The sequence below is a fragment of the Silurus aristotelis genome, assembly GCF_946808225.1.
Source record: "Silurus aristotelis genome assembly, chromosome: 11".
Taxonomy (NCBI): Eukaryota; Metazoa; Chordata; class Actinopteri; order Siluriformes; family Siluridae; genus Silurus; species Silurus aristotelis.
Genome location: NC_139584.1, coordinates 26,938,354 through 26,965,028, shown reverse-complemented (window position 1 = coordinate 26,965,028; position 26,675 = coordinate 26,938,354). Strand labels below are relative to the sequence as shown.

The 26,675-nt window shown below is 41.6% G+C and overlaps 1 protein-coding gene across 2 annotated transcripts in view; it reads right to left on the bottom strand.

Moving 5' to 3' along the window:
• Nucleotides 1-26,675, bottom strand: part of bin3 (bridging integrator 3) — a 45,802-nt gene that overhangs the window by 13,640 nt on the left and 5,487 nt on the right. Inside the window, exons 2-6 of one of the 2 annotated variants that reach the window (XM_083554057.1) lie at nucleotides 19,043-19,091; nucleotides 15,344-15,384; nucleotides 12,568-12,629; nucleotides 11,606-11,742; nucleotides 6,822-6,862 (exon numbers count right to left, since the gene is read on the bottom strand). In XM_083554057.1, coding sequence (XP_083410183.1) covers nucleotides 6,822-6,862; nucleotides 11,606-11,742; nucleotides 12,568-12,629; nucleotides 15,344-15,384; nucleotides 19,043-19,091 — 330 coding nt within the window. The remainder of the gene's footprint in view (nucleotides 1-6,821; nucleotides 6,863-11,605; nucleotides 11,743-12,567; nucleotides 12,630-15,343; nucleotides 15,385-19,042; nucleotides 19,092-26,675) is intronic. The other variant, XM_083554058.1, reaches the window with a different exon arrangement.

Sequence of the window (26,675 nt, the reverse complement as noted above, 5' to 3'; positions counted from 1 at the left end):
TCCTCTAAAAATAACTCAACATACAGACATTACTATCTAAATAGCTGGCTACAAAAGTAAGTACACCCTACGTGATAACAGCTGTACATCATGCAGAGCCACACGTCCTATTCATCACATTCATGTTTTTGTTTGTATAAAACTTGTGTATCTTGTATTAGAGCAGTTCAAATTTGGTGCTTCAAGTCCAATTCTCTCATACTGACCACTGGATGTTCAACATGGCACCGCGTGGCAAAGAACTCTGAGAATGAGAATTGTTGCTCTCCACAAAGTGTACTCACTTTTGTATGTGTGTGTGTGTGTATATATATATATATATATATATATGGATAAGGGTCAGAGCTCTATAGCAGGCCACTCAGAATCTTTCACTCCAACCCATGTAAAGCATTTCCTCATTGCGCTGGCTTTGTGCACAGGGGCAGAGTCATGCTGGGACAGGTTTGGGTCTTCCCAAGTGAAGGGGAAAATTTCATGCTCCCGCATTCAAAGACGTCCCACACAATTGTGTGCCTACAAAGTTTTGGGGACAGTTTGGCAAAGAACATATGTACATATGCTTGGAAAATGTGGGTCCTAATTCTTTGTCTATATAGTGAATCAGATATTCAACAATTATTCATCTTCATTAAACTCCACACGTTTTAAAACTGCGCCCACTGGGACAGGATACAAGCTGCCCCTTACTCTGTGGCAGGTGCAAGACTGTTAACGACAGGGTTGCCATATTGGGATCACATAAAATACTCCATGGCACCCAAGATCTTGTTTTAGGGTGAAATAAAATCAATGAATGAATCGATCACATCACACTAGATAGTAGCCTCTAACACAAATCGAGTGTGTCAGACTTTCAGCTTACATTTGCTAGAGGCTCTTTATGTGTGTGTTTTGATTTTACGAGTGATGGAGAAGTTAAGGCAGACTGGTGTGGCGACTACACGCTTTATTACTGTTTAGTTGAGGTGTGTGAGTGTGCACTAAGTCTGCGGCACTTTCCTTCGCGGACTTTTATCCGAGATGGCGGCGTTTCTTGCTCGCCATTAGACCCGGTTCGCTGCTGTTTTTCTGGAAAAAAGACAACGATCTGGGCTAGACGGGTTCAACCCCGGCGAGGGCACGGCCTGTCTGACTCAGCGTACAAACACACGCATTCGTTTGGGCTCAACTTATAACAAACAAAGTGCACTGGTTCTCCTTCGATGTTTCGAAAGACATCCCCAACAACATCCCTAGTTTGTCCAACTACCCACTCACACACACACATACACACTCAGTGTGAGTACAGACATACACTGACCAGTCAACTGTATAATTTTACACAGGCTGAGGGCGTGGTGGCTGGTCAGAGTAGATTGAAATAGCAGCTGAGTATAAGGACAACATCAGGGCAAATCAAGCACACAAACCCACACTCGCATTGTCTTGTGTATTTAACCTTTCCAACTGTGTGATGATGATTAGGCAAAAGAAGCAGCACAGATTCAGGAATAAACAAATAATAATAATAAAAGAAATCGATCTCAGACTTCGGTGCAGTTTTCCCGGCGTCCTTCTGGAGCGCACATTTCTGCGTTCGCTCCTTTCTTTTTTTCTTCTTCTCATCCTCGCCCATGGTTTAATCACCCAGGAGAGTTTACTTGCTATTTAAAAGGCAGAAAGGATCGTTTTAGGAAACGGGGAACATGCCAGAGAGGGCTGGAGCTCCGTCTCGGCTCTTGGGTGTTATCCCGAAGGATAAAGCGTTCGGCTTTTAGTATTATTGTTCACCAACACACGTTTGTGTAATGGCTGTTTGTGTAATGGCAGCTACATCTAATGAACATTTCGATGTCTGTAGACTTTACTGTTCGAATTGTAATATTAGAATATTATATCTAGAAAAATACATTTCCAAAAGCAGTAAACCTCGCCGTCAATTTACGGGGGGGGGGAGACGACATAGAAAAAGTGGAATTTAGAGTTATGGTCATTTTAGAGGGTTAAGAAGTTTCTAGAGGTTCATGGATGTGGTGAGGGAAGACATGCAGGTAGTTGGTGTGAAAGAGGCAGATGTAGAGGACAGGGTGGTATGGAGACGGATGATCCGCTGTGGCGACCCCTAATGGGAGCAGCCGAAAGAAGAAGAAGAAGAAGAAGTTTCTAGAGGGTTAAGAAGTCAGTTTATTAACACCTCATCCGTGTCTCATTCTTGGATTCTGATTGGTTAAGAGTTTCCCAATTTTACGTTAAAAAAATGCCACTATTTAAGTCGTATTAACTGATGTTCTGCTGACTTGCTGGCTGACTTTGTTATTATTGTACCCAGTGCCCAATAATGAGACCTGCATCAAAAGCAGACATCGAGCGACCCACTGGGACAGGAAACAAGCTGCCTCTTATTCGATGCCAGGTGCAGTGGACAAGACAGTTAATGACAGGGTTGCCATATTGAGGTCACATAAAATCAACCATGATCGTGTTCTAACTTGAAATGAAACAAAAACCGATTGGAATCAATTAGGCACATGTTTGAATAGGTTATTGTGTCGACAGTCCATAAAACAGCAAATCGATTATGTAATCTAACACTAATTATTATAATAATAAAGTTTTTTTTTTTTTTTTTTTATTGCTGTTTTTTCTTTAGGAATTAATAAACAGAGTCTCCAGTGTCAGTGCTTGGAAACAGGACATGTTCCTCCTGAGAAAAGTTCCTCCGATCTGAAGAAAGCGAAGAAGAAATGAAAAAAGAAATAGAATTTTTCGTCAGAAGCCTTTATAAGACGTCTCGGTGTGTAAGAGTTGTTATAAAAATTTTATCACATAAAAGTGTCTCATTATCAGTCATGTATTTAACACTTGTGGCTTAAATATACGATCAAAGAGTGAACGGATGAGCTGGGAATAAAAAAGGAAGAAGAAAAAGAAGAGAGATAGATCCGCAAACAGGAAGAGGAAAATGTCACGCGTTGACATTTCCTCGGCGCCGCAGGATTACAGAACTGGTGAAAACTCGTTATTTATTACGTTAATAATGAAAAGTTTCATTATTGAAATCGGCCCTGATCCTTCCACTTCTATAATGTCCGTTTTAAACAAACGCGATGTGTAAATGTGTCTGGATATGCCGCATGCGCTCTCACACACACACACACACACATGCGGATTATTGTATGAATCCCATCAATGTGAGCTTCTGTTCCATCTAATGTAACAAAGAGCAAACAAGGAAAAGGTCAGAGCCGGCGTCAGTAATGCACATTGTGAAGAGATCCGGCAGCGCTATTGGAGTGCCTACGAGAGTCGGAGAGGAAAAGTTTGTTAGCCCTGCAAATGAATCGTTGCATTTAAGAGATTTGGACGGCTGAACAGATGGTGAAATCCATTAGAGATCCGACACCTCTTTTTCTTTGCCGCTTGCATTAAGGACGTCGGTTTGAATGCGCGGACGGCGAGCGCGATATAAATAATTAAGCGAGTCGGGTTCTTCGTACACTAATGGAATCTGGGCTTTCATTGTTTCTTAGCATATGGTTTGGTTAAGTGCATTTTGGCTCGGGCCAGAAACAAAGCTGATGTTTCGAGCGTTTCGATCTGGAGGTGAGGTGCCACTGACTACGTAAACGCGCGGAAACTTTCCGCTAAAAGCCACGGATGAGTTGCTTCTTAAAAAGATGGCATCTGGTATTTTATGAGAAGAAAAAAAATAATAAAAAGTGGAGTAACTTGTTTAAAAAAAAATACAATAAAAAAAGCTTGCTTTCTCCTACAGGGGGGAAAAGTGGTCAGATTTAAATGGTCATCTCTTCTGTGTGTGTGTGTGTGTGTGTTCGGGTTCGTCTCCTTCTGGGCCTGTCCCGATCTTTTAAGCCTCTCCTCTGGACCTGGGGTTTGTCAATGAGTAAGTGGTTTTGTGTGCGACTGTGTGTGTGTGTGTGTGTGTGTGTGTGTGTGTGTGTGTGTCCGTGTCCAAGTCTGGGCTTAGGGCCATGTTAAGAGCCTACACACATGTCCACCACACACCCACTGGCCAAAGGAAATGAGAACCATTCCGCTGCCACTGCACACACACACACACACACACACACACACACACACACACACACACACACACACACACACACACACACACACACACACACACACACACATGCTGTAAAGTTTAGAAACAGATTACACAAATGTGTGCACACACACTCATTCTCTCTCCCTGTCTCTCTCTTACACACACACACACACTCACACACACTCACACACACTCACACACACTCACACACACTCACACACACTCACACACACTCACACACACTCACACACACTCACACACACTCACACACACTTCCACCGAAATTAAATAGTGATAATTTAATAAAATTTTATTACACACACAAAACTCAGGGGAATTGCATCATGTTTTCAAACTTTTAAAGGATCTGAGGCAACAATGAGCGGCTCTTTATAAACAAATAGATAACATTCCTTGTTTCTCTGTTTCACGCACGCACGCACGCACGCACGCACACACACACACACACACACACACACTTTGCGCGTGTGCAGAGCAGAGGCGTTTGTAAGGAGTGTCTCGGCTCCCACTCCTCTTCCTGTCGGCTCGTTAAGGTCTGCTTCCTGTTCCGGCCCCTCCCCCGAGAGCAGGCACAAACGGAATAGCACTCACGGGGGCGGGAAAGAGAGAGAGAGAGAGAGAGAGAGAGAGAGAGAGAGAGCGACAGAACGAGAGAGAGAGGAGTGGAGGGGCGGACGGCCAAATAAACTTTTCTCCAGAATCTTTTCATTCACTCGTTCCCTCACTCTGCTCACTCATCCCATCACTTACATGTGGGACAGCAGCCGTCTCTCTCTCTCTCTCTCTCTCTCTCTCTCTCTCACACACACACACACACACACACACACACACACACACACACACACACACACACACACACACACACACACACACACACACACACACACACACTCCTGACACTTTTGTACCTACTCTTACATCAGTAGGAATTATTCAGCACATGACTTTTAAAGACGGAAGGGGGATCCTGAAAGCGGGAAAAAGAAAAACCTCGAGTAAGTGGGAAAAAGTCGCAATTTGTGATTTACACTAAAAGGTCAAAAGTTTGTGGACACGACCATTATGCCCATATGTAGTTCTGTTGTCACAAAAGTTGGAGCACACTTATCTTATCCACCGAGTTCCCACTTCACACAATTTCCCTCGCAGCATGACACAGGGAGCTCCATAAAGGCCAGTTTAAGAAGAAGAACTCGAGAGACCTCAGCAAAGAGAGGCCTGACTTCTCGACCCCACTAAACACCTTCTCTACAAAGATCACTGCTCATCTCATTTATGCCTTTCAGCTGAATTTATAAAAAGTAGAGGAAAGTGTTTGTGGCGCTTACTATACCAAAACAAGAGAAATACATCTGAACGTGACGCTCAGGTGACCACAAAAATCTATCCAGCATATAGTGTACAAGTTGACTGACTGAAGAAAGAAAGCAAGAATGAAAAAGAAAGTAAGCAAAAAATAAAAAGTACATAAAGAAGTAAGTGAGAAAGAAAAAGAAACAATAAAAGAAAGGAAGAAAGAACATGAGAAAAAAGAAAAAGAAAAAGAAAGGAAGAAAGAACATGAGAAAAAAGAAAAAGAAAGAAAGAAAAAAACATTAGAAAGAAAGAAAGAAAGAAAGAAAGAAAGAAAGAAAGAAAGAAAGAAAGAAAGAAAGAAAGAAAGAAAGAAAGAAAGAAAGAAAGAAAGGAAAAAAGGAAAAAAGAAAAAAAAAGGAATTGCATGAGAAAAAAGAACATTAGAAAGAAAGAAAGAAAGAAAGAAAGAAAGAAAGAAAGAAAGAAAGAACTAAAAAAGTAAGTGAGAAATGAAAAGGAAAAGTATGTAAAAATAAAACAAAGAAACAATAAAAGAAATGAAAAAAAAAAATGCATAAGAACGAAAGAAAGAATTATGTCTAGTGAAAAAAACAAGCTTCCAAAAAAAAATTTATTAAATAAAAAAATAATTATTTGCTTTAATTCATTCAGAAGAATTCCACTCAAGTCTGTAACTCGTAAATGAATTTCTGATCCCAGACTAGAAAACGTGTTCAGTCGACACGCGCCAATTCAATCAAAAACTCTGGCATATCATTTGGCGAAATCAATAGCACTGATTGTACACTTCACTTCTGGAGTCACCAGATTTCTACTAAACTCTACTATAACTAATTAAAGTATTAAAAACTAAAAAAAGTATTAATTTAAGGTACATTTAGAACAGATAGAACAAATGTGCGATAAATTAATCACGAATAATGACGATTGTGCGATTAAATAATTGAATCGTTTGTCAGCTAATACATATGAAGCACTGATACTGAAGCGGTGCGATAGGAAAAAATATGATGCTATACGCTTTTAAATCTTTGGTTCAGACAGACAGCAAAAAAAAAAAAAGATGAATGAAACCAGACATTCTTTTTTGTTGTGTCTGCAGGAAGTTACAGCTCTACCTCCGCCATGTTAATCTGTATTCTATGTGACTCTCAGGACACGCCTCGGTCTCCATAGTGTTGTGATACGTCATATTCATGTAGCAGCGGCGGTGCTGAGAGAGAACGCGCTCGAGAAACGGTTTGGCGACGAGAAATCGATCTACATATCAAATTTTGCTCACAAATTATTGGTCACTTTTCCAAAATAATAAAAGTACAGCGCATCTACATACAATTATAGACACTTCCAAAAACACACACATTACACTTGTATATACGTGAGAACGTCGTTCAGAAAGTCGAAAGGGACGGAGAAAGAATCCGAGACTCACTTTTTGAGCGGATCAATCACTGTCTTCTGGATCTGATTGACCTGCAGGGGGAATAAAAACAAAACAAAATCAATGCACATTCTGAATAAACCAAAGTGAAAAGAAAAAAGAAAAAAGTCTGCTAAGTGGCATCCTTCATATCAAATTACATTGATCATTAAGTCAAACTAAACAAGAAGCCCATCCTCTGCAGTGGAGTTAATTGGTAGCAGGATGCGGCGCGGCCTGCCGAACAGCGCCGAAACCCCCCCCCTCCGAAAGAGACGCGAACAACGCCGCTGATGTCACCTCTTTATCGCGCTCAAAACCCCGAGGAGACGGACGGGGGATGTGAATATTCATCGAGAGGCGAAATGAAAAACACGGAAGCGTCGGGGGATGAGACATGAAAGCGGAGCCCCGGTTGGGTTGGAGAGCGCGAGAGAGAGGGTGGGACGCCCCGACAACATGAAAGTTCTCAGCAAACAAACATTTTTAACAATAGAGCTTCAGATTCCCTTCGATGTTGAAGGCGATGGTGGAATCGCTGTGTGTGTGTGTGTGTGTGTGTGTGTATATAGAAGGAAAACGCCTCGCTTGACCCCCAGGCCCTGAATGTCTTTGAGTTGACGATCAAAATAATTTAATATAATATGTCAGGACTAAGTATCCGAGTCTGGCAAGATGCTGGGAGAGAGCACGCGAAGCGAGTCAGGCAGAGAACCCAAACAATGCATGATGAAAAATCAACACGTACGAGCTCGCTTATTAGCACGCAAACACTGTGTGAGCTGTCTCCATTGGGGGGTGGGGGGGTGGAGAAGAAACATGAGGACTGATGGTGCAGCTCGAGCGCGTTGGAGATGTGGAAAGCTGGGTGAAGGGTGTAGCGAGTATTCCACAAGGTAATCGCGAAGCCTGAGGGCGTCGCTGAAGCACCAGCATCGGTTTGAATCAGAGGGCAAAGGTCAACCTGACTCTCTTTCTCTCCCGTTTCTTTTTCCTTTACACACAGAGCTAACCCAAAAAAAAAACAAGAAAAAAACGCACAAACCATAAAAAAAATCGATAACCCCCCTTCCCACCGTCATGGCCGCTAGTCGTTAACCGCTAACCGCTCGGCTTTGCAGGCCTTAAAGCCTTTTAAAAACAACGACTTTAAAATATACACACTGTAGGCCTGGGTTGAAGCTGCCTTCATTACCATAACACATTTCTCCTCTCCCATCTTTCTCTCTCTCTCTCTCTCTCTCTCTCTCTCTCTTTCTCTGCTGCCCTTAAGCATTATTTTTTTTCCCGGAAAGAGAGGTTTCGTTGCCTTTATTTAAACGCTAGCTCGATTTGTTTAGCCGCTGCGCGGGATTTCACGTCCAGGTTTCGAATCTGATTCATGGAAGTCTCATTAATCGTTCCCGGCATCCCGGGGTGGTAATTCGTACAGGCGCGGTAAAGAGAAAAAAAAATAAAATAAAATCAGCTGTGCTAACATCTCTTGTCGCCCACGGCTAGCGCACCACTCGCCTGCCAAGTGCCCATACACTGGAATAGCAGGCCATAGAGCTGAGAGAGAGAGAGAGAGAGAGAGAGAGAGAGAGAGAGAGAGAGAGAGAGAGAGAGAGAGAGAGAGAGAGAGAGAGGACACGAGCAGTGCTGCTGAAAGTGTTCGCTTTAGTGAAACTGACAGAGGGGTCAGTGCAGAGAGAGCGCATTTGCATCACATCTGTTGTCTGGGAGATCTGCCGTGCAGCAGGCTGCATTAAATCAAGCTGTACTTATAGCGCGCCTCGCGAAAGGTTGCTATATTCCCGCGAATGCTGCTTTATTTTATTTTTTTCCCCCGGCGAATATTACGAACGAGGCCAGGTTCAACCGGGCATGCTAATTCAGCCAGAAACGCCTCGAAAAAAAAAAAAAAAAAAAAAAACACTTCGAAAAAAAAATCAATTGTCTGCGGATCGAGGTAGGCATGGGAACATTTCACTGCAAAGCCGTGCTCGAGAAAACAGGCTGCTCCTATAGACTTTAAACAGTTATTACATAAATATTACATGAATATTAGTGTCCTGCTTTGAGAAGCACCAGAGGAAAAAAAATCTATCATCTACAGCATCTATAAGGATTTCAGCAACAAGTTAGTAAGGAACCAAAAAAATAAAAATAAATAAATAAAAATGCTCGTGTTCAGAACTGAGAGTGTAACAAAAAAGTGTAACCGATGCTAAAGACAACGTCGATGTAGTCTGTATTGTAGTGTCGCATCAAGATTGCTAAATTACAGGAATTTTCAAGCCTGGAAACTTTCAATAGGAATAAAACTGGGAATTTACAAAATTGCAGGTTCGCCTGTAACAGGGAACTTAAATGTAGTTAAAAACAAAAACAAAAAAATCTTGCACGACCATTTTGGTTAAAACAACCAGATTGAATGCAGGGCTGCTGAGGCCACGCCCCCTACATGCATAGTGCATTCATTTATAACAATTTCCTCAATCCTGCTCACAAAATAACGTCTAATAAATGTCCATGTTGGCGAGTTTTCACGTAAATTACATAAATATTACATACATTTATGTTTAAAACGTTGTGCTGTGTGGAAACTATTGTGCAACTAAATTACAGAAACAAATAAATCAAAGTGTCATTTTGTAAAATCTGTATTGGATTGGCATGCATGTCAACTTATGACCAAACAAAATGTTAATATTCATGCTTGGATATGATACGGTTTCTAATAGATGCCTATAAATTCCTGGTAAGTTTCCAACTTGGAATAATTTCCCATGGAAAGTTTCCGGAAAGTGTTGAATCCTGGTGCTTTTGTGAGGCCGTGACCCAGTCGCGCTGTGGTTTTCACCGCTGTTCCTTCCTTGGAGCACTTTTGATAGACACTGTCCACTGCAGACCGGAAACATCCCACAAGAGCTGCAGTTTTGGAGACGCTTTGACCCAGACGTCTAGACGCCACAATTTGTCAAACCCGCTCCAATCCATACGCTCGGCAATTTTTCCTGCTTTGAACACGTCAACTTTAAGGACAAAATGTTCACTTGCTGTCTAATAAATACATCAATACACTAACAGGTGCCATGATGAAGAGATCATCAGTGTTGTTCACTTCACCGCTCATAATGTTATAATGCCAATGTTACGCCTGATCACTGTAGCTTTACAGAATATTGTTCAAAAAGTCAAACTCGGCCCCCGAGATGCTCCTAGACTATGGACCACCTTTGCCCCTGTGGGCGGAGCTTTGATAGACAACCACCTGAAAATTGAATCTTACATAATCCATCTTTTTTTTTCTGCTCAACAGGATGCGAAGAGAAGAGAAGCTACAACACTTAAGACACAAGAGGAATTTCTTTATGCCACCAGAGAACAAGACCCACAACAACGAAGTAGGCGGAGCGAATGATCTTGTGTTAAGTCACTAAGAATCGGCGGAGCTCGGAAAAAGCGACGCGAATAACCCCCTCTGCTGGGGTATACGGGGTCAGCGGGTTGTCTGGAGAGCGGTTACTATTCCCCCGTGTGCTCATCTGCACTATATGATGCGCTTCAGGACATCAGTGGTGAAAAACCCGGCATGAAAATCGAATTTAATCGCTTATGGTGAAAAAAGGACACATTTTTGAAGCTGGAATCTTTCAATAGTGCAGATTTTGTCCGGTTTAGATGCCTAAGGAGCGTTTTGTGTGTGTGTGTGTGGGGCAGAAGGGTGGGTATCTGTTGTGAGAAAACCTTACTCATACCCAATCTGCTAGAGGGTAACAGAGTTTATTTCAGCCAAAGCGAGAAACAACATTCGCATAAAATGTTTTCCGCTGCCAAACATGAAGTGCGCGGTGAAGATGTTGCGAGGCAGAATCGCACGTTTCTCCTGCTAATGTTTAAACAGGTACGGGATGGAACATGGAATACATTTTGTGTACTGCATTCCGACGAGCTGATCTAACCAGCATTCCTCGCCATCATTCCAATCGTGTTTGGGAGAATTTGAAGCAAGACGCAGTGGCGCGGCGAAAGCGATTGCGTCTCGCACTGTTTCTGAGGCGACCTTTAAACGCCGTTCTTCGTTAGTGTGCGTCGTTATGGAACAATCCAAACCAGACAATGCAACTGCTGATGGTGCAGGAGGGGAAGAAAGAAAAGGGGGGGGGAACTTGAAAGCACAAAACAGTTACAATACCAGGTAAATTAAAAAATAAAAAGAATATATATACACACACACACACACACACACACACACAGGTCGATGTTTTACGACTTACGATCTTCGGATGACCTTTTTACGTGCCAAGCGAACGTAGCTGCAAATGCTTCTGCCCAAACCGGTGCTCATGCACACACACCCTCTGCCACTATCATATACATATAAATATATAAAGAGTTTAAACAGTACAAGTAGTGTAAATTCTCTAAATTATGTACCCCACACTGATCACCATTCTTTAAGACTCTTGGGTAGGTCAGGGCATGTCATGACTTACGATGTTTCCAAGTTAGGATGTGGTCATCGGAACGTATCTCCAGTCGAGGACTACCAGTGTGTGTGTGTGTGTGTGTGTGTGTGTGTGTGTGTGTGTGTGTGCGTGCGCAATATATATATATATATATATATATATATATATATATATATATATATATATATATATATATATATATATATATCAACCTGCTGATACAGAGAGGTGTGTGTGTGTGTGTGTGTGTGTGTGTGTGTGTGTATATGTGTGTGTGTGTGTCCCTGATTGATAAAGAGATGTGTAGAAAAATCAATGCGGCTATGACAGAGCAACTCTCACCTTCTCCAGGTTGAATGCCTCCATTCGTTTCATGGCTGTATCCAGAGAAATCATAGACTCCAGGAAGGCTTGGTCCTGCTCGCACAGAGGGTTATTCAGCAAGTCCACACTAATCTTTACGGCCGCTTTAGACATCGCTAAACAGCAGCAAATAAATAAATAGAACAACATTCGTTTAAATCGAGAGAAGAAAAAAAATATATATATATATTGTACGTGACAAAAAATAAATAAATAAATAAAAAAATTAAAAATTTGGAATAATGAACTGATCCTTGTTTGGGGTTGAGGTTTCCGGAGTCTGATTTGGGTCGACGCAGACTCTCGGGTCTGATCCGAGCATCTGGAGTTAAAGCAGCCATGGCAGAAACGTGCATGAGCTGTAATTGAAGCTGGCACTCTGGAGCTCGATCAGCTCTGGAGCTTATCGCTTCCGACGTGCGTCTGATTAGTAGACGAGCCCTTAATTTCGCTATAGATAATCATTCTTAATTAATGCAAAAACATGGAAAGCATTGAAAAGAAATATTGTGGATTATGTTGCATCAAAAATAATACTTGGAAAGTTGCTTTTCAGGCCAGAAGGTTTTTCACTCATTCTGTTTTATTTCTCTATATTGAATTTTTGCGATTGCGAGGCAGAGTCTAAACAAACGTGCGGTCCGCCACTTAATATGTTCGTGAGGGGAGATTTTAACTGCGTTCCACACATGAAACTAAAACTGCGTTCAAAACGGTTCGGTACGAACGAGTGTAGAGTTACACCTCTATTACCTCACATACGTTTCTGAATCAAACGATGACACGTCATGCTTTAATCCATTTAAAGTCAAGTGCACCAGTTATAATAGTTATTAATAGCTATCCGTTTCGTTTCTGCGCTCTAGAATGCAAGAAAATGCATAAATCGTGCGTGCGTTCTCCTCCAGAAAACCCCGCAACTCCTCGGCCATGATACACACCGATATCGGCTTCTGTGCTTTTCTTCATGTCTTTGTGCAGCTTCTTCGTTTGGTCTTCCAACCTGAGAAGGGCAAAAAAAGACCTTATGAGTTTACAACCACCAAAATTCGGACACCATCATTCATTTCACACAAACGGAGAGAATAATCTGCACGTCATTTGCTTGAAACGCAAAATGAAACGGCGTGAAAGCGCCTGATGCTGAAGTTCTAATTCGGCGCCTCGTGACAGTAACACGCCGAGAAGATCCAAGGAGAATATTTTGCACGGTTGTTCCCTACTGTGACCCTTTCGCACACGCTCGTGGTGCTAACATCTGCAATTATGGCACTGTTGCAACTGTCTGCTGTGTGTGCGTGTGCGCGCGTGTGTGTGTGTGTGTGTGTGTGTGTGTTTGCGCGCATGTGTGTGTGCATCAGGGAGCTGTTCATTATATCAATTAAGCAGGAAATGAGAGGTTGGGAAACTCCCATGAGACACCAATCACAGCGCACGTGGAAGCTTTGTTTAGGGCGAAGGCTGGAAGGAGGGAGACTGTGGTTTTAGCGAGCTGTGGAACGAAATGCGTGAAAATTGGAAAAACCACGGCGATATTTTTTTTTTTTTCAAAAAAACAAAAAAAACAAAAAATCAAACAACAAGGAATGACAAAGGCTAAAAATAAAAAAATAAAGTCGATCGAAATGTGTAAATAATTTTTTTTTAAACAGAAAGACTGCCAGATGATGAAGCAACAGCCCCATACTAGGTGCTAATCGAGCCCCGGTGTCCCAGCTGCTCCGCTCTGTGCGCTAGCATGCCAACACCAGGCCTCAGTCCAACATGTGAATGACATGTAGTGTTACCACAGGTCACAAACCAGCATATTAGCTTTAGATATGCTAGAATTTAAAGATTAAAGGCATTTCTAGAACTCCAGACAAGATGAAACTCCGGTAAATGAGATTATACCAGATTTATACCACAGCGCTGAAATATAATAATAAACCAATTGGTTATTTCTTTACAACGCCTGCTTGGTCGGTTCACATCACTGGTTCATATCAACGCACTCCTTATATTAATTCTAATTTGGAGTCTAAATGTGTGGTCACATCGCTAAACCACCAAAAGTTTGTGGACACCTGAGCATAAGATTGGCATGTGCTTTACTCTTATAATATGCTCCAGATGTAGATTTTTGAGGAAGCTTCTAGAAATTCTTATGCGGAACGCATTTTCTTCATGGAGCTGGTTTTGTGCACAGGTGCTTTGTCACGCAGGAACAGGTTTGGGGGTTTCTTCATGCTCTGGCATCCAGAAAACATTCTGTAAAACGTTGTGCCTCCAGCTTTGTGGAAAAATTTTTGGGGAAGAACCTCGAATGGCTGGAAACGTTAATCCGTGAAATGAGCCTGGTTCACGTGCGTTCACGTGCGTGCCTATTAAATACAACAACGCGATAAAGGAAAGACGTGACTCGATATATTATTATCAATCCAAGAGCTTGGACGTCGATCTCAAGTCATGAAGGCTCTAAATGTCTTTCAAAATCAATTTCGCCTTTCTATAAAACGCTTTTTAATTGTAAATATTCGACATTAAGATAAGCATCAGACCACCGCGCTGTGACTCCAGTCAAAGACTGGAGTCACATTCGTCTGTCTACGCCCACACTGTGCGTGTCAGCGCGATCCTTCGCATAAGGGTCCGGGGTTTATCTCAACCAATCGGTGTGTTAACACTCCTACTCAGGTACCTGAAGCAGAAAGGTGTAGTCATGTGACGGAGTGTGGGACGGGGGGGGGGGGGGGGGGGGGCTCTGGGTTTTTTTTCTTCTTTTAGATTGAGAGCAGAGTGCTCGATACCGAAACTGAAATGAGCAACCTGGTTATTTCAGCAATCAGAGACGTCATGGAAAGCTTGATATATTAGCGTTTGTGTTGGTTGCCGCTGGCGATGAACGCATTCTGTGCGTTATGTTCAGGATCTAAGGGCCATGTCTGCATGAAAACGCTCTCCAAAGCGGATTTTTGAATTTATGCGGATTAGTGTAGACGTAGCCTAAATGGGATCTTTATTATGGAGTGTAGCGAGTGGAGTTAACGGTTCTATATATGCTATATGACCAAAGTATTGGGACACTTGATTTTCCAGCCATATCTGCTTCTTCCCCAAACTGTTATCGCAAAGCTGAATGCGCACAATTGTACGTCTTTGGATGCGGGAGCATGAAATTCTCCCTTCACTTGAAATAAGAGACCCAAACGTGTTCCAGCAGGACATATTACATCATATTAGATCTTTCATTGGGTCAATTGAAGGTTCTGGAGGAAGATGCTGTGGTTTGTGTTCTTGATATTCCAAAGAAAAAAAAAAAAAGAAAAAAGCCTTAAACCGGTACCTGATCCAGATATTCATTTCATTAGTTTCTTCTGTAAATCTTGTAAATTTAATTATTATTATAAAATCAAAGAGAAATGGTCTCCAAGACTAGGACCTTAAATCTTCAGGCATATCATCTGCATTCCTGCACTCATTAGTGTGAAAGAATTCATCCTACTGGGAGCCCAGCGCCTGAGGGCCTGTTAGTTCTTTCACCAGCGGATTCCCAATCCAGCGAAACTTCTATCTTTTATTTTCGACGCACACTTCAAACTTTTTTTTTTTTCCTACCTTTAGCAGATCCTATTTTAAAAGATCATTCGCTACCGTCAAGAAAAAGTACCCGTGTGCTGGACATATTCGTATCAGGGAACGCTAACGAAACACATCGCTGAACACCTGTCAACTTACTTCTGGAGCTTCTCATATTCCCGCTCAAAGTCTCTTTCAACCTGCGAAGGAAACAGAACACACAGAGAGAGACGAGTTAAACAGACTGCTCTAGTTTTCGGCGCTTTGCTCTGCTGCGATGCGCCGTGGATCAGAGCGAAAAGCCGGTTCTTGGTTAATAACTTGTGATGGTGATTTGTATTTGGGTTGACGTGAAAACAGAATGGAAGATTAAATAAATCTGAGAGGCCCAAAAAGCAAGCAAAAAAAAAAAAAAAAAAAAAAAACCACATCCTCTTTTCATTTGATTTGTAATAAAGCAGTCCTGGCTCTGGCTGTCCGTGCCACGGTGCCGGTGTGAGCGTGTTTGGATAGTGTGTGTGAAGTGGTGTGTGAAGGTTCCTGTTCTGCGGTTCTTGTGGGCACATGGTGCAAATAAACAGTTTACAGGATGGTAGCCATGCAGGCTGCTTCAGTGACGTGCCTGTCCTCTGAACTGCCCACGAGTGGGGTCTGCATTTTGTGTGTGTGATAACAGGAAGGAGACGGAGGAAAGGCCGAGGCGGACAGAGGAACAGGGTGATGAGAGGTGGTGGTTTTGCTCCCATCGATACAGAGAAAGAGGAAGCGCCTACACATGGACTCGGATATGACTGTGTGTGCTTTTATTTGCTGGTTTCAGTGAGGCCCTGCTTGACTAAATTGCTTTTATTTCTACTTTGTCTGTGTTTCACTTAAACAACATCCCAGTCCCCTAAATTTTAAGTGGACGTCTGTTCGGGGCACTTTGGATTATCCTTTATAGGTTCACTCAATAAAAAAAAACTCGATATTTCATAGCGTGATGGTATTTTTCTGAAAACAGCTGGAATGTTCAGACACACAATAATTAAACTTTTAGTGGAAGATGTTTTGAGTGCTGAGACGGCCGCTGTCCTGTCCACTCCGGAAATGTCTCAGTGGTGAGCGCCCTGGGGAATGTTTGCAGGCCAGTCACGCTCGATTTCAGCGAGAAAAAGTGCTGTCTGTCTGCCGAGAACGTCGAGGGAAATTCGTTTGGGAATATATACACAAAAAGTTTGCTCATTTACAGTTTTTGTTTTTATCCTACATTCTGTAAAGCTGCTTCGAGACACTGTCCATTGTGAAAAACCGCTTGAGTAACTCAAACAATTCATTTACAAAAATACATCGAGGCAACATAATTAACATCGTTAAGTCCATTTAACTAAACACGGAGCATTGGGTTTCCCACGGACCATTTTTACTGACGCGCCACCTGCTAAACTCTGGACTGCTCTGGACAGGTAAACACAGGAGACGCTGCAAAATAAAAAAAATGGAGGAACGGGAAGAAAACAGCGAGGGATGAGGAGAAGATTCATGCCAAAGAACACGACAGAAAGTTTCCAAAGTTTGGGATCATTTCAAACTAAAACAAAGGAATCTGAAATGTATTTTTATTTTTTTTTTTCCTTAAAATTACTTGTTAGTAATGGTGCTCTTAAAGAAAAAGTTAATCGACTAATCGATAAAATCATTGTTAGAATACTCAGCAGCCCGGTTTGAGTTGAATATTAGCTTATATAAAACGTGTGCCGTCTGAATAAATAATCCGGGAGCTATTTGTGATTAGCGTTAATGACAACACTGAGCAGCTGTTAAAAAGTGCCTTGCACGAGTATTCACTCCCCTCTTCGACTTGGCCATATTTGTAGTATTATAAGCAGTTCGAGAAGCTGGTCAGAGGACAAGCATCGCCTCCACAATCTGGGCTTTATGGAAGAGTGGTGAGTCATATGCAACTTTATTTGGAGTTTGTCAAAAAGCGTTTTTGGACACTCGGTAAACATGTGGAAAAAGCCCCGTGTCTGTCGGAACTAAAACGGCGCTGTCTGGGTTTGGGACAAAAAAAATGCTAAGTTTGGCAGAAACACAACAATGCGCCTTATCTTGAGAAAACCCCCACAGTAACGCATAATGGTGGCAGCATCAGGAGAAGGAGCTACTCTTGGTCACTTTGTATGTTGCCTCCATATCCAGTCAACTGCCTTCCTTTAGAATAACTCAACTACAAATCGAAAGTAGAGACACGGTACAATGGACTCCAGTAAAAATAAAAGTGATCCCTTCAAACTTTCACTGAAGTACAAGTACAAAAGGCCTTCAAAATCTACTTAAGCATACCCAGGTACTATTATCTATTATGGCTATAATGTTCCTATTATCATTTTTGTCCAGCCGGGGACAGTGGTGAAGTAAATGTCATTCGTTACTGTACTTAAGTAGCTTTGTTGCTTGTCTGTACTTGGGGAGACTTTTACTTCACGTCATTTCAAAGTCCGATATTGTACTTTTTACTCGACTTCATTTTTCGAAATCAGTCCTTGCTTTTTATTTACGAGAATAAAAACGTAACTGGACAAACACGCAGCAATCCACCAATCAGGTTCGATCACACGCTCCGTTTTGATTGGCGCTTGGTGTCTACTCATCACTAACGTACAGTATAACAGCAAGCAGAACATTTAGAGAGGAATAAACGATGGAGGAAACTCCTGACTCGAAATCGCCACAACACACGTGGCCTTGTTTGTGTGAGCTCATGATAATTTTTATAGAAATTAATCAGCGTTTTGATCAATAATATCATTTTATTAATGGATCCGTGTGTTAAAAGTGACAGAGTCTTTTCACAGTTAATAAATAAATAATAATAAATCATAGTACTTTCGAATACTTGGGTACATTTGATGGCAAATACTTTTGCTCAGGTGAATATTTACAGGGACACTTATTTTTAAATGAGTGATTTTACCTACTGTATCTCTACTTCAAATCAACTACGTGGTTCGTGTACCAACGTTTCTGACACAAGACTCTTTGCTTAATCAACTCAGTTTATGTGAAAAGACTCTTAGCACGACAATCTGTTAATAGAATCATTAAAAGAACACTGATTTCTATTACAATTTTAATAAAAACTGTATATAATAAAAAAACAAAAACAAAAACCACGCAAATAAAGTCACGTGTGTTGTGTCGAGTTCGAGGAGTCAGGAGTTTCTTCCATCATTTATTCCTCTCTAAATGTTTTGCTTGCTGCTGAACTGCATGTTGGTGATAAGTAGATACACACCAAGTTGAACAAGTTATACAAAAATTTTATCAAAATTAAAAAAACAAACGGAGTGTGCGCTCGACCCTGTTTGGTGGTTTGACCAGTGAAGTTTTTATTCACTCATGAATAAAAAGGAACGACCGATTTTGCAAAATGTAGTTGAGCAAAAAAGTTTTGACTTAAAATAAAATAAAAGTTAAAGTAAAGTTAAAATAAAAGTCTCCCCAAATAGAAATACTTCAGTAACAAAGATACGTGGAAAAGCTATTGAAGTAATAAATTACATTTACTTTTTCTTATATTTGTGACCTATTTTTATGAACATTTAAGCAAAACACGGTAAATTGTTATGTTGCTATATGGTCTGTGCATATGGTCATTTTCCGGGTAGCCGTTTGGCATGAAGTCCCCGTGCCAATGTGCATTTCAAGCACGCTTTTTTACAGCTTCTGAAGTGTCCAGATCCTGACTCTCTGAGAGATTAAACATAAGTTTCACTTTCTCTGTTGGGTGACTGTGAACCAGGCGGTCCATTGTGGTTCTTCCAAAGACACCAGAGGAACAAAGCACACAAGCTAGAAGTGTTCTTGTTACCTTACCGTCTTTGAAACGATCTGTTTCTTCGGTTGCCCGATCTTAAATGGAATCCTAGAAAAAAGGAGGAAAAAAAACAACAACATTAGTCTTTCTTACAGCTGAATAACTTCCAGTATAATAGAACAGGTTGCAACTTCTTGGTTTTTTCCATCTAGGATTAACGAATGTTATCGTAACTATATCAACATTACGACACGAAATGTATTCACTCCAACCGCATGTCACATCAGACATTATTTATTATTTTTGTACTTTTTTTCTTGTAACAAATGAGTTTTTCCACTTACTCCTCCTCCTGACTACAATACAGAGTAGTCGATCTGGGATTCGTGACCACAGCAGGTTCACGACGGATCATGAGACTCTACGTAAGCAGGAGACGCTGATTGGCTCCTACACTGCTTTGTGAGCAAAGCCCCCATCATTCCCACTACACGAATTACGCAAACTTCCCAAATTTACCCGCCGCATGGCACAACTGGGATTTGAACTTTGGATGTCACTTGGGACCTTTAAAACCTTGAATAGTGCACATCTATGATGTAGACTACGAAGGCAATTGTTAAGGTGTTGTGTCTGAAATTTTCATTTCAAAGAAGGCAAATTAATTCAACCATATTTTTGCATTCTAAAGACCCCATATCAGGACCGTTAAAAGCAGACGACAAAAATGACCTGTAGCCTACCGTCATGTGCTTTATGAAGAAGGCAGAAATATACACAATTATACAAGACAACAAAAGGTACAATATGTAGATGTAGAAAGAAAGAGAAAAAAAATATTAACAAGGCGCACTATAAAGGGTGTGCAACGCAACGAAGTGCACTATGAAGGGTGTACAAGGCAACGGAGCCCACTATTGAGGGTGTACACGGGAACGAGGTACACTATGAAGGGTGTACATAGAAACAGGGCCCACTATGAAGGGTGTACAAGGAAACGAGGTACACTATGAAGGGTGTACAAGGGAACGAGGTACATTATGAAGGGTGAACAAGGGAACGAGGTACATTATGTAGGTTGTACAAGGGAACGAGGTACACTATGAAGGGTGTACAAGGGAACGAGGTACATTATGTAGGTTGTACAAGGGAACGAGGTACACTATGAAGGGTGTACAAGGGAACGAGGTACATTATGAAGGGTGAACAAGGGAACGAGGTACATTATGTAGGTTGTACAAGGGAACGAGGTACATTATGAAGGGTGAACAAGGGAACGAGGTACATTATGAAGGGTGTACAAGAAAAGTGGTAGAGCGCACATAACGTAGGTCTAATATCGTGGTAAAATGAAAAGATTTCAAATCGGTGTAATGGAACGCCACGTCACTGACTGCTCTCAACACACTATTATTTCCACCCACTGTAATTAGCATTGCTAATGTATGTGTATGATGTGAGATAATGTGTGGAATTTATGCAAATTAGGCATGACCCAATACAGCAACAAACAACTGAAGCTCGGGCTCCATCTTGTCCCATCATGCATGCGGTCCGACATTCATTAACTTTAATTTCTACCTGCGATGGATTTTCGTTTACTAATCGACGTCTCGGCAACCATTTTATTTGATCTTTATAAGGGACAATACTACAGAAATAAAACTTGGATATATTTTAGAGTGGTAAATGTGCAGATTGTGTAGCAGTACAGATTTATTGTCCTCTAAAAGTAACTCAACATACAGATATTATTGTTGAAATAGCTGGCAACAAAAGTAAATACACCCTACGTGATAACAGCTGTCCATCGTGCAGAGCCACATGTTCATCATGTTCATGTTTTTGTTTGCTTGACAGGACCATACAAAACTTGTGCATCTTGTATTCCAGCAGTTTATATTGTGTGCTTTGAGTCCAATTCTCTCATACACTCGTTAGAAATATATTATTTGCAAACCTTTCCATTGTTTAATAAAAAATAGAATAATATGTTCATATAAAGACATAAAAATGCACTTATGTAGAAATGAAGAATGGATTATTATTATTTATGGCAAGTTCATGAATATCATAGAAGGTTCTTTGAAATGCCCACTGTTAGTTCAGTGAATTTATTCTGGCATTCCTAATGCACCCACACACACACACACACACACACACACACACACACACACACACACACACACACACACACACAGAGGAGTACAATCAACAGAAGCTAGACTTTTACACATGTACAGCTGACTGCGACTCATGAGTCAACCTGAAGAATGAAGCTGTGTAATCATCTCTTACATCTCGTCCCACACTACAACAGAACAGAGGGAGAAATTCTCTTGCTACTTCAAACAAGAATAAATGATTAACTTATAGCATCATAAACAGAATCCTTGTGCTAAACCATGACCGAGCAGCTGATCCCTAAATCCGTTTTTAAAAGCATGGTTTGCTCTAAACCTTTTCTAAAAGCCTTTAAGGAGTCCCAACAAGTGTATGGTATTTCTAAGGAACTATACCTCAATGTGTAAACACGGCTGGCCACGTTTTAAAGCTCGGTCGTGTTAGTGGGTGTGTCCGGCTCGCGTGAGTTCACGTGAGTAACTCGGGTAAATCGATTACAAAAATGTATCGAGGCAAAATACCTTTAGCCCATTTTACTAATCACGGAGCATTGTGTTTCCCACGGACCATTATTACTGACGCACCGATAATCTCCGTAGCATGCTGGACAGGTAAACACAGGAGACGCTACAAATGCACTAAATGGGTTTCGCTTTCAATGATATTCTTGTATGCAAGAATTTCAGCAATAAAAATGTTAATAAAAAAAAATAAAAAAAAGTTTTTAAGAGACCCGTTTTATTTCCTCTCTCTTATTAGCATTGCTCTTTAATGAAGAAAAAGCGCTTCTTATCCGATGACTCGATGAAATAATAATAATAATACTAAACTCAAACTCATCGATAGCCCGGTTCGCACGCATGAAGCCTTTGCTTGGTGGATTTCGTGAGTCAAACGGTGGCAGCGTTGCATTTTATTTTTTTTTTTTCTTCGAAGTGATCTCGTCTTTCACCGCTCTCTTAAATAACAAATCTGATCTGGCATAAGAATTATTCCGGTTACGGATCAGGTGTGTGTTTTCAGGAAAAAAAGCTGAGCTCCACGGCGTCCCAAACTGTAGGTTTAAACGCTCGATCAATAAGAAATTAAATTATCAAAAAAAAATATAATGTTATGGTTTAAAATTGAAGGTTAGATCCTGACTAACAGTATGGCATAAAAAATAAATAAATAAATAAATAAATAAATAAATACTTGCAACAGTTAAAACACGAGTCCGAATCCTGACTCTGCTGCACCCATCCGGGGCAGAAAGCCAAGGATGGAAAACTGCCCGTAGGAGGACTGGAGTTACACTCCGCCCGTCAATCACGGGAACAATAACAAATTTTACGTCTGTCAAATCGAGCACGCGGCAGAGGGTCTCAAAATCTAGAAAATCTGTTGTTGAAATCTAATTGTACTTTGCAACCTGATTTGTATTTTATTTTTTTTAATAAACGTCAGGCGGAAATGACGCGAGTCTTATTTGAGTCTTACGTTGTGGGAAATGATTGAAAACGAAAGCGTGGTTTTTAGACGCTCCATTGTATAAAAAAAAAAAAAAGAGTCAATTTTACATTTTAGAGAGCCGAATAGGACAATCGAATGGAAACAAAAACACTTTTTAATACTCGCCGTTCTTATTTTCCACAAGAATCCAGACCTGGAAATCGCGATAATCAAATTCCATACTTTTTTCGTACTTTTCCAAAATGCGTAGGAACCCTGCATTCAAATTATTCAATTTTTCAATCTAATTAGATATCTACTTAAAAATTAAATATATTTTCTGTACAATTTATAATCCACACCACAGAGGCACCGATATGTCCCAGGTTGGGTTTTTTTTTTTTTTTTTAATTATAGATTTTTTTTTTTTCAGCAAAAAGGTAGCAACTGCGCCTGGTCTTTAAAAGACTATATTTATGTCGATACTCGCACCAAAGTTGCTGCTTAATTACAGCGCAGAGTGAGTTTGTGATGGAGAAAACATTTACCTCCACAGTCACAGACTGTACTGTGGAGCCCCGCACATACACACACTAACACGTGAACACATGTACACGTGCTGTTTGTGTGGCAGTAATAACTTCCCTGCAGAATGACGGACGGTTGGCGATGACAGCCGATCGAATTCGGCAGCTGCGTCAAAGCAGAGGTGTGTGCTAATGAGACAGAAAGAGAAGGGTGTGAAAGAGTGCACAAGGGTGTGTATGCGTGAGTGCGTGTGTGCGTGAGTGCGTTGCATGTGCATGCCTCGTGCGACAGATATGCCGAGTCGTCATCCTTGGGGGGGGCGTGTGCGCTTTTTCGTGCCGACGTCTCAATCAAGGAGTTCGGATTTGAAGTAGTGATTTAATGGGATTTATTCCTATAAAAATAAACGATCCGACAGAAGGCACACACACACACACGCACACGCACACAGAGTGAGCGTACTTCTGCTTCTCTTGCTAGCATTAGAGGTTGTTCAGTTGTTCGTCTTGATTGATCGTGCGACACGTTGACAGGAGGATGAAAGAACGCATCGTCATGGAAAAGTTTACATCACCACGACGAAATTCTAAACTCTGAGTCACGCGAAGACGTAACTTGTCAGATTGCTAAAGCCAATATTATCTAAACAGTAATCACACCTGTCTAGTGGAGAGAGAGAGAGAGAACAGAGTGTGAATGATGAAGATCCAGTCAATTGTTTCTCTAAACTGATGACGCAGTTAGTTGCATAAATGTGACCCCCCCTTTGTTGATAAACAGGCTCGTCGTGATCGCAAACTCGAATGTCGGGAGGTATTTCACAATTATAATACTCGCACAAAAAAAAATTCACACGCATTCAGGAGTGGGTTAAGGGTAAAATTGCACATTAGCCCTCGAGGACCTCGTGTTATTGGGTAACAACCGTGACACGTTGCGGCTTGTGGCTCTCGGACAGCTGAAATTCTCCGGTTGGGTCTCCGGCAACACGAGAGCCGTGAGAGTGAAGTTTCAGCATGGAGAACGGCGAACGCGGAGAACCTGTTGGTACCTTTCTTTATCTATGGATGGTCAAACGGGGCTGTGGTATATCGAGGTGTGGATGTATCCGTTTTACGCACAAATTGTTCAAATAAACGGAAAAAAAGTTGCCAACACATCACATCCGGATCGTGTGTACAATCAACAATGCAGTGCTTTCCATTAGAGACAGTTTACTGTATTTTCATATACAAATTGTCACGTTCAGAATCACCTATTTATTTTAAATTCACACATCGATAATAGCTTTTTTCTTCTTTTTTTTTTTTAAGTTTGTGGACGCCCAAGCACAAGATTTACATCTGCATTCCGAACATCCCGTTCCACATTTCGTTCCCGTTTCTCTTATAATTAACTTCCACTCTTCTCTGAAGATGCTCCACTAGATCTCGGGGTGTGCTTGTGCAGATTTCAGCGACTAGGGTTTTAGTAAAGTCAGGTACTGATGTAAGGTGAGGAAGCCTGTGGTGCAGTCAGCGTCCCAATACATCGCAAAGTTGCTCAACAGAGATCTTCCAATCCAACCCTAGAACATAAACCTTATCTTCATGGTGCACAGGGGCACTGGAATGCTGGAACAGGTTTGGGTCTCCTAGGTCGAGTGAAGGGAAAAGACATTCGACACAATGGTGTGCCAACAAGTTTGTGGGAACAGTTTGAGGAAGAACCACATATGGTTGGAAAAGTCAGGTGTCCCGATACTTGTGTCATTATAGCACAGACTATAAAATAAATCATCTAATCATATATCAGTAATCTGTAATATATGACCAGCAACGGCTCAAATAATTTTTACTTTAATTATTGTCAATCAGGTATCAGGGTTATGGATCAGTATTGATCATTCCTGAATGATATCCAGACACATGAGGAATTCAGCTTAGGTTCAAATTTAATTCTATTTTTCCCCCATGTAACATTCATTTTCAGTCTTTTATTACAGATGCATGGTGAAGCCTTCTGTGGGAATCCTCAGCTATTGGTCTTCGCAAGCTGGGCCATTTTTACGCACACACACACACACACACACACACACACGGAGGACGAGTGGTCAGTCTGAGACGACTGATCCCATGCCCTGTTAGAGTTCACCACCAGAGCTCTGGAGACAGTTGGGAAAAATGTCAGCTGGGGTTTTTTAAGGTATAACGGTGCTGAGCTTCAGCGCAGAAACTGCCCCAGTGACCCGAGTGTGGGTTTAACAATACGCTCAGAAGAATGAATGAATGATACTGGTAACTGAATGGGGAACGTGAAAACAAAAAAAAAAGATTCACAAAAAATCAGCTCCCACACATGAGCGGAGTTACATTGGATTCAGTCATGGTGCAAAGAATGAATGAAGCACACAGATCTATGAAAGCAAGAATTACGCTCCGGTTATCAGCTTCTAACGCCAAGGGCTGAATCTGACTCATCCGGTTTCATTATCCCTTAGTGTGAATGCAACGCTTACAGACACACTTCTTAATTAGATGCCCACACTTCTAGCTAGATTTTGGAATTAGCGACCAACCGCAAAAGACAGAACATCATCGAGGATATTTCACTGCCGTTTCTATTCGGCCGATTCAAAGTAGATGTAGGTGACATCAGCTATACAAAAGAACCAGATTCAGGCCAAATTGTGGCCATACTGTGACCAAAATTGGACGCAAAGAATTTTCTGTAGTGTTAGGAAATCCCTGCCTTTAGACACACAAACCCCAGGTAAGGTCCATTAAAAAAAATACTGAATGTGGGGTGGAAGAACTTCAGCGCAATTAAAGGACGCAAATCCAGACTGCACCAGGTAACGTTATTTCCACTACCATGTATGTGGACTGTTGCTCCAGTATCTGCTCCGTACACCATAAAAGATGGGAAAAAGTTTCCTCGTACGCTGTAACAAAGATTTTCTTTGAGCTGCTGCAGATGCTGTTGCGTAAAGTCTCGAGCTCGACTCGCGATACGCATTATGCCACATCAGCAAGGCTGGAAAAGCCAGCGCTCGGCCTCTGAAGCACAGGGATCTTAACAATAAGCAGCACACAAGGCTCGGTTGATGCCGAGTGCGACCCCGCGACCCTGGAGTCATGGTGACAGCGTCACTGGGTCCAGTTGGTTGGCTTGTGTGGAATGCGTCGGTCACACAGAACCACAAAAGATCCTTTCAGCGAGTGACCGCGTCGGCCGGCGACCTAACACTGGCCGTGTGTGCGACGAGGAAGTGGCTGCTTCCACCCGCTGACGTCACGGCCGCGGGTCGTGACGTCATGCTGGCTGCCACGTCGGCTGGGCCTGCACGCACGATTCGCAAATCTGCAGCTTACAGTGGCAATTCAGTGATAATGTGCTGATGCTGATTTATTCGGTTTGGTATGGGGGGGGAAAGGGGGGGGGGATTTATTAATGATGGACTGCTGGCATTTTAAAGAAGAAGGGTCATGTTGCAGGGCAGAGATCCACAGGGTTACAGAGCCAGAGACCTAGAATCTGAAATGTAAAAGACGGAATGACGTCCGTCACTGAACTGGGAAACGGAACTGTATTTAATCGTGACATTTGTGGATGTACGTCACAATGGTC